At 48.3% G+C, this 14,461-nt stretch overlaps 1 protein-coding gene across 12 annotated transcripts in view; it reads right to left on the reverse strand.

The window, feature by feature from the left end:
- The window catches only part of ROBO3 (roundabout guidance receptor 3), a 329,951-nt gene that overhangs the window by 8,643 nt on the left and 306,847 nt on the right, over positions 1-14,461 (reverse strand). For 4 of the 12 annotated variants that reach the window (XM_083713424.1, XM_083713420.1, XM_083713431.1 and 1 more), the window contains exons 12-20: positions 11,716-11,882; positions 10,778-10,899; positions 9,769-9,985; positions 8,703-8,827; positions 7,788-7,959; positions 5,786-5,980; positions 3,161-3,184; positions 2,996-3,038; positions 917-1,074 (exon numbers count right to left, since the gene is read on the reverse strand). In XM_083713424.1, the coding sequence (XP_083569550.1) occupies positions 917-1,074; positions 2,996-3,038; positions 3,161-3,184; positions 5,786-5,980; positions 7,788-7,959; positions 8,703-8,827; positions 9,769-9,985; positions 10,778-10,899; positions 11,716-11,882 (1,223 nt within the window). The remainder of the gene's footprint in view (positions 1-916; positions 1,075-2,995; positions 3,039-3,160; positions 3,185-5,785; positions 5,981-7,787; positions 7,960-8,702; positions 8,828-9,768; positions 9,986-10,777; positions 10,900-11,715; positions 11,883-14,461) is intronic. The other 8 variants (XM_083713428.1, XM_083713426.1, XM_083713423.1 and 5 more) reach the window with 3 other exon arrangements.

Here is a 14,461-nt window from a genome sequence, read left to right on the forward strand (position 1 = left end):
ACGCCACTGCTGCCCCCCTCCCAATAAACCTTGGCTCCCCTCCCCTCCTGGCAAGGTCACAACCTGCAAAGCCTGCTTTCGTTGTCTCAACAACTTCCTATTTTGCACAAACCTAAAGGCTAAGCCTCTCACTGGAGTCTGTCGGCCCGATAATGCTCAAATTCCGTATCTGCCAACCACAAATGTTTCTCTTGGGCTTGCCAGTTCTAGGAATGGGTGAATTTGTCAATTTCAGTTTCAGCCTCAAGTTTCACATTTTTCCAAACTTACATTCCGTTTGTGCCATATCCACGTCAGCTTGTGGTTGTTGTTTTTAAAAGAAACCTGAATAAAAGCCCATATGTATTTTGGGGTGAATGTCCCCTGATATATACATGCATTTAGACTATTGTACCCATTTTTGCAAGCAATCCCCTCCCGCAATGTAGTTTTGCACATTATTTTCTCCAACAGATGCATCTTTATATTACTGTTCTTGCAATATTTACTAAATCTGTATACCACCCTTCACCGAAAGATCACACAAAACGCAGCACAAAAATACAAAATGAGAACACAAAATACACAATAAAACAAGAACAAAAGCTAACCAATAACCTCTCCCCACCCACAAACACATTGAAAAGGCCATAGAATATTCAGACCAAGGCCTGATTGCTGAGAAATGGTTTTGCTTGTCCCCTACCGATAGGCAATGAAAACACCAGGCAAGCTTTTGGGTTGCAGAAGTGTATCACTAAATTCAGAAGCCTGCAACATTTGGGAGGCTAGCTGTCTTTGCTTAGGATTTCTGAAAATGTGAAGTAGAGGTAGGTTCACATTCAAATCTGAACCAGGAGGATTTCCCCCACATCCCATGCCGACTCTACACTGGGCTTCTTTCCTTATGGAGATGATGGGGTGGTAAAAGGCTTACCGTTGTAATATCTCTCGGTGGCGTTGTGGTTTCCTGTGCAGCAGTTCGCCCCGGGATCCTTTGCCTTCCCATTCCGCATCAGGTTGGGGGCTGGCCACGAATCTGCCAGCCACGGATAGCTTGAGGCACTAGTGGCCATGGCTAGCATGCCAGGCCTACTGGAGGAGAGCCACGGAAACCAGGGTTATTTGGTTTTGCGAGCTAGTAGGTGGTTTGGGTGAGGGCTAACACCTGATTCTCTCTCTCCCCACCCCCCACCGCCAAAAAGTATATCAAGTGTGTGAGCCAAGCATATTCTTTTAGAGAATGCAAGTGTGGCCTAGTGGTTAGAGTGCTAGACTAGGAGCCAAGAGGCCAGGGTTCAGATCCCCACTCAGCCATGAAGCCCACGGGGTCTCCCAGTCTAGCCTGCTTCATAGGGTTGCTGGAAGGAGAAAATAGGGAGAGAGAGGACCATGAATGTCACATTGAGCTTGCTGGAGGAAAGGTGGGATATGCATGGAATAATAATTATGAAGTGTATGTTGTGGCAGGTTGCATTCTAGAAGAGGTATCCTATATGTGCGGCATAAAAATTATTATTATTAGTGCTTACACTAATAAATACACAAAATCTATTATTGGAGTTGTGTCGGCTTAAGCTATTTTATTTTGTTGTAGTAGTTCTTCTGTTTGTTTGCCATACTTTATAGCTAAGGAAGAAGTAGAGAGTTGCTTTCTTTATGTTGTTCTTATTGTAGTCTTAACACAATAAAAAAATTCCTTCCAGTAGTCCTAATATGTAGTCTTAATATGGTTATCGAGTTCTGATGTTCGAACAGGTTTACTTATGCATTTCTGGGCATAAGTAATGGTGGTTATCAGGTTCTTACGTGTTGCTGGTTTGTCATGAATATTCAAAACTCCTTAAGGGATTTACTTACAGGTGTTTAGAGCAGGGTTGGGCAACCTGTGGCCCTCCAGATGTTGTGGGACTCCAACTCTCATCAGCCCCAGCCAGCCTGGCCAATAGTCACAGGAGGCAGGAGTTGGGAGTCCAGCGACATCTGCCATTAAGTCCCTTATCCCTGGTTTGGAGTGATGTTGAAGTTGTGTAATATTTGTAGTATGCAATTCTTTGCATAACGGATTAATGCAGTTGCATTAAAAGGGGGAGATGGAGCTTCTGAGACGCTGATTCCCCTTTGCAGCTTTTGTCACTACTTGCAAAACTGCAGACTGGGAGCACCATTTAAGCTGACCTAGACTGTGCAGACAACATGCATGAAAACCACATGACCTCCCCCAAAGAATCCTGGGAACTGTAGTTTGTTAAGTCAGTGCCGTAACTGGGGTGGGGGTGGGCGGGCTAGCTGGATTTTTTGCCCTGGGTGAAGCCTCCAGAGGGGTGCCATTGAGGCTCTCAGCCTCTGTGTATGTACATAAATGCATGCTGGGGTGTGTGTGTGCCAAACTGGGTCTTTGACCCAGGTAAAATAAAGCTTAGTTTCACCCCTGGTTAAGGGTGGCAGGAAGTGTAGCTCATTGAGGGGCAATCTACAGGTACCATGATTCTTTGGGGGAATGCATGTAGTATGTGAGTGAAGTCAATCTGAACATTTAATGCTGTGGTTCTAGTTCATGTGATTTACAGTATTTTTCACTCCATAAGACACACTAGTTTTTAGAGGGGGAATGCAAGGAAAAAAAATATTTAAAGGGAGCACTGAGCAGAGCCTGTATGCATCCCAGGCTCTGCTTAGCGCTCCCTTTCACGAGCTGCATGGAGCATGTATGCGGTGCTTGCAGGCTTTTCCCCGAGGAGGGAGAAGGGCAGCCCATCACTGAGCGATCCTTCTTACTGTTCTGGCTTCTGGGGTAGCCGTGCAGCCTGCATTTGCTCCATAAGAAGCACACACATTTCCCCTTACTTTTTAGGAGGGAAAAAGTGCATCTTATAGACCGAAAAATATGGTACGTAGCTCAGATCAACTGGGGACAGGGAGGCCCATATGGCATGAACTTTGACCACCAAGGAGCCGGTATTAGGGAGACGGAGGGAGGGAATCATCAATGCCAAGTGGGGGTCTCTGAACTCACCTGCCACTGCCACGTGCCGGCCCATCCGCATGGGGGAAAGAGACTGAAAGAGAGGGGACCACACAAAGTCAAAGACGCTTCCGTGAAGAACGAAGGCAAGGGCTGGGTTGGCGGAACTGGTGGGGAGCAATGTAATGGGGGGGGGGCGAGGAAAAAAAGCCTTACCTGCTGGCGTGTACGCAAAGGAAGCTGCAAAGAGAAGCAAGCAGAAAGTGAGGTGGCTCAGAGCAAGTTGCGTTTGCGGCAGGCAGATGGGGGGCAGGGAGCCTAAGGCAGATTGGGGGGTTGGCTGGTGGAGGATGCGCAGTTCGGTGGCAGAGCACATGCTTTGCATGCAGAATGTCAAACACTCAAATCCCCAGCATCTCCGGTTATAAGGGATCTTGGGGAGCAGCTGAGGGGAAAGGCGTTCTCTGTTTGAGGTTCTGCAGAGCTGCTGCCAGCCAGAACGGAGGGCAGTGGGATAGATGGGCAAGGAGCCTGACCCTGAGCTGCAGCCTGGGCCTGGGCTCTGACCCCCCGCCTTATGGGTCTACCGTGCGAACCAGTTCAAACTCTGGAGCCTGTTCCCTCTGAACCTGCCTACCACCCCCAAAAATCCAACTTCCCTCCATGCTGGGAAACCACATTCCTATGTTGGACCAGTAACAAGTCCTCAGGAAGTCCTCAGAGAGGGGGAGTTGGCAGTGCCAGGCTCTTCCCAGAGAGACCCGTCTGCTGCCAATGCAACACAACTCTATTTTCATCGCCAGGTTAAGATTTTCCTCTACTCCCAAACACTTGATGGTGTTGGATTGGCGGCTTCAGTATAAAATATTATTTGTAATTCAGTCACGTGCTGGTATTTTAATAGAATGATGTGGGTTTTAATATAATTCTGGCCATTTGTTGACCTTTCTCTACGTTTTAAAGTTGTAAATCGTCTAGACACCATTTTGTGATGCACAACACAGGGAATAATAATAATAATAATAATAATAATAATAATAATAATAATAATAATAATAATAATTTATTACGGTCAAAGACAACACAGGAAAATACAGAAACACAGCTCACATAACTCTGCGATTATATAGAACTTTCCCAAAGATAAAATATAAAGATAAGACATTTATATTCCACCAAGTGTCCATTTCAAAATCATGCACAAGTCCAATACAGGATGTCTCAGCTGCAGAACGCACAGCTGTGCTTGCATCAGCCTTCATAGAATGAGCAGAGAGCCTTTTCAAGTTTATGGAGCTGATTTACCTCCTTGTGTATGTGTTTTGCCGTTTTATCATTCCATTGTGGGCCAACTGGAGGAAGACATTTGAAACAGAGATTTGCATCCGGTGATCTTGTCGTCGGAATCTGCTTGGGATTTTCACACAGCTGGGGCACTGCGGTTTCAGTGATTGGGAGCTACCAAACTCCCGTTGAGGTGGATAGTGGTTTCCCCCCCCCCCCTGGTCTGTGGATTATCTTTTAGCAACAAGTACCATATTTTTCGCCCTATAGGGCGCACTGGCCCATAGGACACACCTCAATTTTTTTTTGGGGGGGGGGGAAATGAATAAAAGGGACACAGGTGGCGCTGTGGGTTAAAGCATCAGTGCCTACAACTGGCCGATCGAAAGGTCGGCGGTTCGAATCCCTGCGGCGGGGTGCGCTCCCGCTGCTCGGTCCCAGCGCCTGCCAACCTAGCAGTTCGAAAGCACCTCCGGGTGCAAGTAGATAAATAGGGACCGCTTACCAGCGGGAAGGTAAACGGCGTTTCCGTGTGCGGCTCTGGCTCGCCAGAGCAGCGATGTCACGCTGGCCACGTGACCCGGAAGTGTCTCCGGACAGCGCTGGCCCCTGGCCTCTTGAGTGAGATGGGCGCACAACCCCAGAGTCTGTCAAGACTGGCCCGTACGGGCAGGGGTACCTTTACCTTTACCTTTTTAATGAATAAAAAAGAATATTTCCCCCCCCAGCCCCCAGAACAGGCTGCTATCCGCAAGCCTTGTGAGCCCGCGGGAACTCCCCCCGGGCGCGCAAGGCTTGCGGACACCTGCGTGAAGCATGGGGTGTCCTCCGGAGGGCGCCCCGTGCTCCGGGCTGCCGCCTGCAAGCCTTGCGAGCCTGCGGGAACTCCCCCGGGCTCGCTAGGCTTGCGGATAGCTTCCTGAAGCCTGGAGAGCGAGAGGGGTCGGTGCGCACTGACCCCTCTCACTCTCTAGGCTTCAGCGAAAGCCTGCATTCGCCCCATAGGACGTACACACATTTCCCTTTCATTTTTAGAGGGGAAAAAGTGTGTCCTATAGCGCAAAAAATACGGTATATTTGTAGAAATTCTTTTCTCTTTATTGAATGAGTGGACATTTGGACGGAACTTTGGTTTTGAGACCTCCCGTATTGACCTTGTACATGACTTTGGTATTGCACACATTATGTAGAAACTATATTTAAAGAAACGGGACACTTGGTGGAATATAAATGTCTTCTCTTTACATTTTGTCCTTGGGAAGTTCTATATAATTACATACAAAGTTATGTGAGCTGTGTTACTGTTTTTCATCAGGCTGCTAAGAAATTTAGTAATGATAAGTTTGAGCCAGAGGACTGACCGCCCCTTTAAGGTCTTCTGCTCCTCAAGGCTGAGCCTAGGAGGGGTGATCTGGACCTGGAGATGTTGTTGGTTCTTATAGATGCCTTGTGAGCATCTGGTCCAAGTCAAGACTAGAACTGGTATAAGGCAGTTCTTAGGCAGCCAACCCATATCCCCCGGGGGAGGAAGGCAGAATGCAGCCTTGCCCATCTCACCTGTGTAGTGACTTAGTTCCTTTCTCTTCTTTCTGCGACAGTAGATCCACACGCTGAAGCACATGAGGATGACCCAGCAGGCCCCGCCGATGCCAGCGATGAAGGCCGGCTGCTTCACCACGTCTGTGATCTGCTCCGCAAGGCTCACGCTGTCCCCGTTGCTCACAGGCACCGTGTCCTGGTCCGGCAAGGGCTCTGCAGCACACACAGCAGGCAAAAGCAACCACAGAAGAGAGGAGATGAAAGTAGCTTGAGCTACGTAGGCTGTCCCCAAAAGCGGGAAACCAGGCAGAGGCTCGCGTGACCGAACGCTCCTCTGTTACTAAAAGGCAAAACGTTCCCTACACATAGAGTTAGCATGTCAAAGAAGAACCCCCATCCCTGACTTGCTAGTTTTCTACAAGCAAGGAGATGTTTTGTGTAGATTGGCACCAGCCACTTGGTTTTCGCCTACCTAGTAGCAAATTGTCACAACTTTGCTTCCCCCCCCAAATACTTTTTATTGCTTTTTCGTGACAACAAAAAAATAAAACAAATACTCTTACATTCAAAAATTTGTCCCTGCGCCTTATTGCGCCTGGACTTCTTTCCATCCCTTCAACGATTTTCATGTCTCAAATCTTTTCTTACAGTTTCTTATTTACACTCCATCCACATCACAAGATTTACATTAATCCTGCTACACTTTTTAAATTCTTACAATTACTCCATATATATTCAACAAATTTACTCCAATCCTTTTCGAACTTTGCTTTTAAATTGTCACAACTTTGTAAGGTTTGGTGGTTAGGCATTGGAAAATGCGTTGTGTGTTGTAGGGGAGGTTGTGGCCATCACCTCCCCCTCCCCTTGAAAGGTATTCCATTAAAGGAATCCAGTGGTCATGGTTCCTGTCCGAAGCCCAGCTGGTGGCTAGGGCCATGGCACGACCCTCCGGTGACTCTAGGGGAGAGATTCCAGTTGATGTGCATCAACAGGATCCCCCTACAGGATATTAACCCCTGTGTGACTTCCTGCAGGGCAGGCAGGAGTCAAGTATAGTCGGTTCAGATCCAATGCCTAAGCCAATACTGCTCACATTCTGTAGCCAATAAAGTTGTCGCCATTTTTAGCCCATTAACCTAAAATACTTGTGTCCATGTGTCTAATTTCATCATAAAGCAGGGGATGGGACCTTGACTCACAACTACAACATCCAGAGATCCTCCTGTTTCTTTCTACTTGCATTGCATTGCCTTCCCCCATTATCTTGCTCCCATATGAATGCCAGTTAGAAGTAAGTTCTTCTCTATTCCTTCTCAGGAGGGATGGGTGCAGTCAGGGAGAGGCAAACGGGAAAAGATGAAAGGACAGAAACCAGCAGTTATAGAGAGCCTAAAGAGATTATCAGTTGCCTGTTGTCTGACAGTGGGTCTGACATAGAGGGGGAGGAGGATGAGCCTGGAACAAGTCATTCTGTACACAGAGGAAGTCAGGGGAGGAGTTTCCGCAGACTTGCATGCTGGGTACGGAAAAGGAAGAAGAAAGATTAGAGGCGGCAACTGCGCAACAACGGGACGGATGCTAATTGAAACGCTGGAGATGAACGTTTCAACTTTGTCAAATAAATCAAATAGTTTGGAACTGGCTGGGAGCCCGGAGTCTTATCTATGCCAGCTGGACAGCATTAAGCCTCTCTGACAGGTGCATCTGCTAATTCAGGTTAATAATAATAATAATAATAATAATAATAATAATAAACTTTTGGCATCCATTTTTGAAACTGCCACGGTTGAGGAATCATGGGAGGAAGGGAGGAATGGGAGGAATCAATGTTCTCCAACATCAGTTCCATAAATTGGGCACCACAACTAGGAATCCTCTTCCCATTATGGTGGCACCACAGATGTGGAAGGAACATGTTTCTGCAGTTGACTTCAGTGAATGGGCATGGCCACGCTGGAAGAGCATTATTATCTTATTATCTCATTTTGACATTTGGGAAGGAGCCTTAAGTACTCACTGATCTGTATGGTCACTGGGGCGCTCCTCACTCCAATGCCTGCGCTGGTGACTGCTGCCACCTCTGTGCGGTAGATCATCCCTGGCACCAGGCCCAGCACGACTGTTGAATGCACTGTGCCATCCACTGTCTTATTGATGTGGTAACGAGACTCGTTTCCCAGGCACCAAACCTGCCATGGGAGGAGAACTGTTATGGTAAAAAGCTAAAGGTAAAGGACCCCTGGATGGTTAAGTCCAGTCAAAGGGGACTATGGGGTTGCGGCACTCATTTCACTTTCAGGCCGAGGGAGCCGGTGTTTGTCCACAAACAGCTTTCCAGGTCATGTGGCCAGCAGAACTAAACCGCTTCTGGTGCAACGGAACACTGTGACGGAAACCAGAGCACACGGAAATGCCATTGACCTTCCCGCCGCAGTGGTACCTATTTATCTACTTGCACTGGTGTGCTTTCGAACTCCTAGATTGGCAGGAGCTGGGACACAGCAACGGGAGCTCACCCTGTCACAGAGTTTCGACCCGCCGACCTTCTGATCGGTAAGCCCAAGAGGCTCGGTGGTTTAGACCACAGTGCCACCTGCATCCTGAACTGTAATGACCAATAGCTGAAGGGACACACTGTAGCAAATCTATTGCCTTTTAAACCGGTGTGTGTGTGTTTTGTTGTGTTTGCTTGTTACTATGATATGTATTTTTTTTTGTGTTTTTATATTGTAAACCACCCTAGGGCCCTCGGTACAGAAATTTAATAAATAAAAAATAAAAACATCCCATGGCTGTTTCCCAGCACCCACTGCAGCTCTTTGCTGTGGCTAGACTTGCCAGCTCCAAATCCTTCAGACCAACCTTCTAATCTCTGGGGCTAATCTTAAATTTCAGAGGTTCCCCAAGGATATTCTGAGAATGGCAGCCTTACCCTGTAATCCTGGATGATCCCATTTTGTTCTCCGGGTGGAGGTGGTTCCCAGGATATGCTGATGCTGGTGCTGTTGCTGGTCCCCACTGTGACTACAGTAACCGCCTGAGGAGGAGCACTGGGGGCTGGGCGAGACAGGATAAAATGAGTTTATTGCTCAGAGGAAGGGCTACGTGGCATCTGGCGGCTGCCAACTCTGTGTTCTGGAATGCTGCAAAGCTATGCCAGGGCATGCTGAGTTACAGGCAAGGCAAGGAAAAGCCACCAGGCATTTGCCCTACAAAGCTTAACTTTTAGAACACTGTGCATGGAAATGGATTTTTATAGGCACCTAGGAAGCTGCCTTATATCATGTTCCAGGAGAGACCAGAGCAGAGGGGAGGGACAGAACTGTGTAACTGGCTTCATTGACATACTCACCATCACCCCATCACCATCCTGGAACTGAAGCCACTGCTGGGAAACTAGGTCCCTGGTCCCATCCCCTGCTGGCAGATCCTGAATGGATGCATTTAGCTCAGTCTTGTTTACCTGGAGATGCCAGGGTTGGAGCCTTGCATGCAGAAAGCAGGTGAGCTGAACTACAGACAGTCCTTGAGGCAGGAGTGGGGAACCTCCAGACTCCTGCTAGCCCCATCTAGCATGACCGACAATGTCTACAGAGCTAGAGATCTCCAACCCTTTACTTAAGAAGAAACCCCTTAGAGCATAATACTAATAAAGGGAGTGCCCAACAGAGCAGGCATACACACAATGGCTCTGCCTAGTCTACAGACATCAGGCCCGTTAGCATGGGGAAGAGAAGTCAATACAGTCACACCTCGGGTTACAGACACTTCAGGTTCCGTTTTTTTCAGGTTGCAGACCGCCGAAAACCGGAAGTACTGGAATGGGTTACTTCCGGGTTTTGGCGGTCGCACATGCGCAGAATCGCTAAATTGCACTTTGCGCATGCGCATAAGTGCCAAATCGCATTTGGAAATGGTCCATGAGCAAAAAGTTAGTTTTTTGGGGGAGGCTGAACTGGAGCCTAGAGGCTCACACTTCCCTGCCTTTCCACATCTACCTTCTTCCGGGGTGCGCACCAGCAGCACCTCACTGTCCATGCCCTGGAACTCATCAAAATATGGGCGGATTTTGACCTCGTACTCCTGGCCTTTGCGCAGCTCGACTAAGACGGTGCTGCGTTCAGCAGGGGACTTCACATCCTGCACGAGCCAGGCACTGTTTTTGGGCCGGTACATCACTCGGTAGCCTTGGATGAACTGAGCCTGGCGGTCCACCTGGAAGAAGACAAACCGTTAGCCGCTTGCGCATGGTGTCCATTTCCAGAAAAGGCCACAGCAAAATGGGTCCAGCTTCTTGCCTGCTGAAGCTCCCATTTATTCTCTCTGCTTCCAAACCTCTTCCTTCTGATTCTTCCCCAAACTTTTTTCTGCTTCCTCCCTCTTCTTGCTTGCTTCTGCCCCTGTATTATGTCTATTCCCAGCAACTATTATAATATCTCTTTTGCACCAACCTTGTACTCTCCCGTTTCTCTAAAACCTTTATACACCACCCTAAGCCCTTTAATGCAACAACCTGACCTCTATAGGCTAGGGCTGGCTATACCGAGAAGCAGCATGAAGATGTTGCTTTCAGGCTTCAGAAGGACAGTTTTCTTTTGCTCTGGTCTTCCCTTCACGGGAAAAGGAACCCTTCACGCCAAAGAATGGGCAGGGTGCTATTGTGACTTTCAGCAAAGGTCAGCAAAGTTATTCACATAAGAAAGACCCCTTTGGATCCGGCCACAAACCTATGTAGCACAGTGCCCTCTTCTCCTCAGTGGTCAGTCAGATGCCTCTAGGAAGCCAACAAGGGCAAGAGTCATCTCTTGTTATTGTTCCCCTAGCAACTGATATTCAGAGCTACACAGCCTCTGGATCTGAATTTAACATCCAGCCTTTGTGACTGGTAACCATTGTCTAATCCCCATTGAAAGCCACCACCTCTGCCTAACCCATTCACAAAGTTGCCCTTTGCTTACACAGGTTGTGCCATTTCAAGGAAGCATCAGTGATGCTGCCGGTACTCACAGTCCAGGTCACTTGAATGGTGGTGGAGGTGAGGACAACAGGATCCTGGAGCTGCACCACAACTTCACCAAGCTCCTTTTGCACCTGCCGGTGATCCACCCCTTGCCTGGTAGGACTTACATCTGCCAAAGCATATAGGAAGTGAGTCCAAGGCAGTCCATGGCACAACGTTTCATCTGTATTGAGGAATGTGGTCTTGGCAAGGGTTTGGGGACTTGCTATACTCTCAGAAAACCCCATACCGCTTTGTTGTTAAGTGCAACCTGAGGGCTAGGTGATAAACAGGAGTGTGGCTGTCTTGTAACCCCATTGCATGCTGCCTTAATTTCTATGTGAGAAAGGTGGCATGTGGACTGATAAAGAGAGCCATAGACCAGGCATAGGCAAACTTGGCCATCCAGATGTTTTAGGACTATAACTCCCATCATCCCTAGCTAACAGGGCCAGTGGTCAGGGATAATGGAAACTGTAGTCTCAAAACATCTGAAGGGCTGAGTTTGCCCATGCCTGCCATAGACCAAGGCTGCATTCCTAACTGTGTCTACTCAGATGTAAGTTCCATTCAGTTCAATGGGGTTTGTTCCCAGGTAAGTGCTAGACTGCAGCCTCAAGCAGGAAGTGAGCTAGTTGGGAAGTGTGGGACACAGTTTGGGAACCCCAGATCTATAGGGATCTATCTTCAGGGTTTCAGGCAGAGCTCTCTTTCCCAGCCCTACCTGAAGATGCTAGTGATTGAACCTGAGCCCTTCTGCAAGCAAAGCAGATGTCCTATCCCTGAGCTCTGTCCCATCCCTGTTTGCAGAGGGGATGCCTCTGTAAACAGAGTCTGATGGGTGGTCTAATGTTTTCCTAAATGTCCCTACTGTAGAACGATGTGAGATGCAAATGCCAAGCTGTTCCTATTGCCACTCCAGCAAGTCAGCACCTGGGAATCTCACCTTGCGTACGAACCGGCTCCGAGACGGGGCTGGGGTCGCTGAGCCCATAGGCGTTGACAGCACGTATGAGGAAGAGGTAAATGGTGTTGGGGTTCAAGCCGCTGACCGTGTGCTTCTCCATTTTCACGTTGTCTGCTACTGTCTGCCAGGTGCTGCCGGAAGACTGACTGCAACAGAACAGAGTTGCAAAAGGAAGAAGGGGAGTCCCCCAAGGGCAATGGCTCAGCTTTGACTCCTGTACTACCTGGGAAGGGGGAGCCCAGAAAGGGAGAGCTCTTTTAAGTCTAAGGCCCCATCCCCTTATGGGTCATTTTCTGAGTGGCAATGATGGGCACAGGATCATAAGCAACCAGGTACACAGAAAGCAATGCACATTTTTACCTTTGCATAGAAGGCTAGTTTCTACATATGGGGACACTGGCCTTAGCAGCAGTATATGGGAAACCGATCTAGGGGGTCTTAGTAGACCACAAGCTTAACATGAGTCAACAGTAGCAGGGACATAGCAGGGGATGTGGCCTCTAAGCCATTGTGAGCCCTGGCTCCTTTTTGTATCCTTAAATACTGAATTACAGGGAAGGAAGAGGGTGCAGCGGGCACTGTCAAAAGGACTGTCCAGAGTTTTCAAAATCTGGAATTCAATGGGGCCCGGGCTAATGGGGTACTGGCTCAACTTTGGAAGTAAACAGGAATTCGGTCCTAAGCCAAATCTATTCATGCGGAAATATATTTAAAAATCTCCCCTTTGAACCCTTCTGTGCTGCTTCCAGGATGTAAAATTTCCTGTGACCCATAATTGATGTTTGTGTGTGTTTGAGTGTGTGTATGTGCGAGAGAGAGAGAGAGAGAGAGAGAGAGAGATAGCAATGTGCCCTCATTGCAAGACTAGGGTCTGTGTCCAGCAAGGGACCGAGACACAATGATATGTTCTACAGTAGCTGCCTGATGTGGTTGCCCAAACAAGTATTTCTGTCCCACACTCCATTCCACCAAATTGGGCAGGAGTGAATGAATGAATGAATGTGGTGGTGATGGTGATGATGATGATGATAAACCAACGCTGAGTATTATCTGCCCAATCCTGATGTGGATGCAATTTCCCCCCATTCCTGCTTTTCAGATCAATAATTTGACGAGCAGATGGAACAATAACACCCACCGACCTCAGATGATCTACCTGGATCAGCTGGGAGAGAGAGAGCTGTGCACATGTGTCCTGAGTGTTTTGTGGTCACAGTCACATTTGGCCACATCTTTTGCTAGCATGCACCCCCCCAAGGGTTGGCAAAGGGTGAGTATGTCCCTCAGGGCAAAAGAAGGGTGGCCACCCCTGTTCTACAGAAATATCCAAGTCTTTGCATAGACTTGAGACATGCTTGCCAGCACCTTGCCCTTTAAGTAGGCCCCAATCCCCACTGCCAAGCACTAACCAGGCAATGGCCCCTGAGCAGGCCGTATCTGGACACCACCTGGAGGATCCACCTGGGCTAGAAAGAGCAGAGAAGAGTCTGCCATATACTGAGTCAGGCATATACTGAGTCTGCCATATACCTGAGTCAGATCTATCTTGCTCAGTACTACCTACACTGGCTGGCAGCAGCTCTCCAGGGTTCCAGGCTGAGACTCACTCCCAGCCCTTCCTGGAGGTGCTGGGGATTGAATTTGGGAACATCTGCATTCAAGGCAGATGTTCCACCACTGAGCATGGAGATTGGTTGGGGCTCACACATTCATTCTGCAGGGCCTCGGCCTGAATGAAGGATGTGGAAACCGGGAGGTTATTAAAAGCCCCCGAGAGGGGAAAGTGGGACAGTGGAAGCCCAGCAGATTGGTTGAGCTTCCACACAAGGCAGGGTAGCTCAACCTTACTCTGTTGCCATCTCCAGACTCTCTGCCTAAACTTCGCTGGCTGGTGTCAAGGAGGGAATAGCTGCATTCTAGGTCCCCACTGCCCCCTTTCTCCTCAGGGAGACATATGAGCCCTAGACTTGAGCCTGCCAAAGCCAGCCGCATGAAAGTCAGGCACCCTAGGAGAGGAGGGCGGTACTTATTCTTGAGAGTAATCTGGGGAATGGGTGCAAGCAGGCCTGAGAATAAATATTTTTTTATTTATGCCCCGCCCTTCCTGGTTCAGAAAACCGGGCTCAGGGTGGCTAACAACAAATTTAAAACACTTAAATGATGCAACAAAAAACAGCATAAAATACAGTATAAAACATGAATAACAATAAATTCAGAATTCAAAAATCAATTTAGGGGGAAAATCCATCCAATAAACATTAGATGATCACCAGTGCTAGCTGGCTAAATTAGTCCTATTTGGGCCAGTGAGGAGACCAGGGGAGAATTAGCTGTGGGATCCCAGAGTTGGTAATCTTCATAAAAAGGGGAGGTGGAGGAAAGGAAGGGGAATAAAAGATCAGGCTAAGTTCAGATTGAAAGCCAGATGGTATAGCTCTGTTTTACAGGTCCTGCGGAAGGAAGTTAAATCCTGCAGGGCCCTGGTCTCATGGGACAGAGCATTCCACCAGGTCGGAGCCATCACTGAGAAGGCCCTGGCCCTGGTGGAGGATAATCTGTCTTCCTTAGGGCCAAGGTCCTTTAAACTATGATTATTCATGGACCTTAAGGTCCTCTGCAGGGCATACCAGGAGAAGCTGCAGACCTGAAAATAACGCATACTTTCAGCTGACCAGACCTGAGCCGGTGTCTTCCTTGACCCCTCAGTCAGTTGTGGGTCTGACTG

Source organism: Podarcis gaigeae (assembly GCF_964106915.1).
Source record: "Podarcis gaigeae genome assembly, chromosome: 15".
Lineage (NCBI taxonomy): Eukaryota > Metazoa > Chordata > Lepidosauria > Squamata > Lacertidae > Podarcis > Podarcis gaigeae.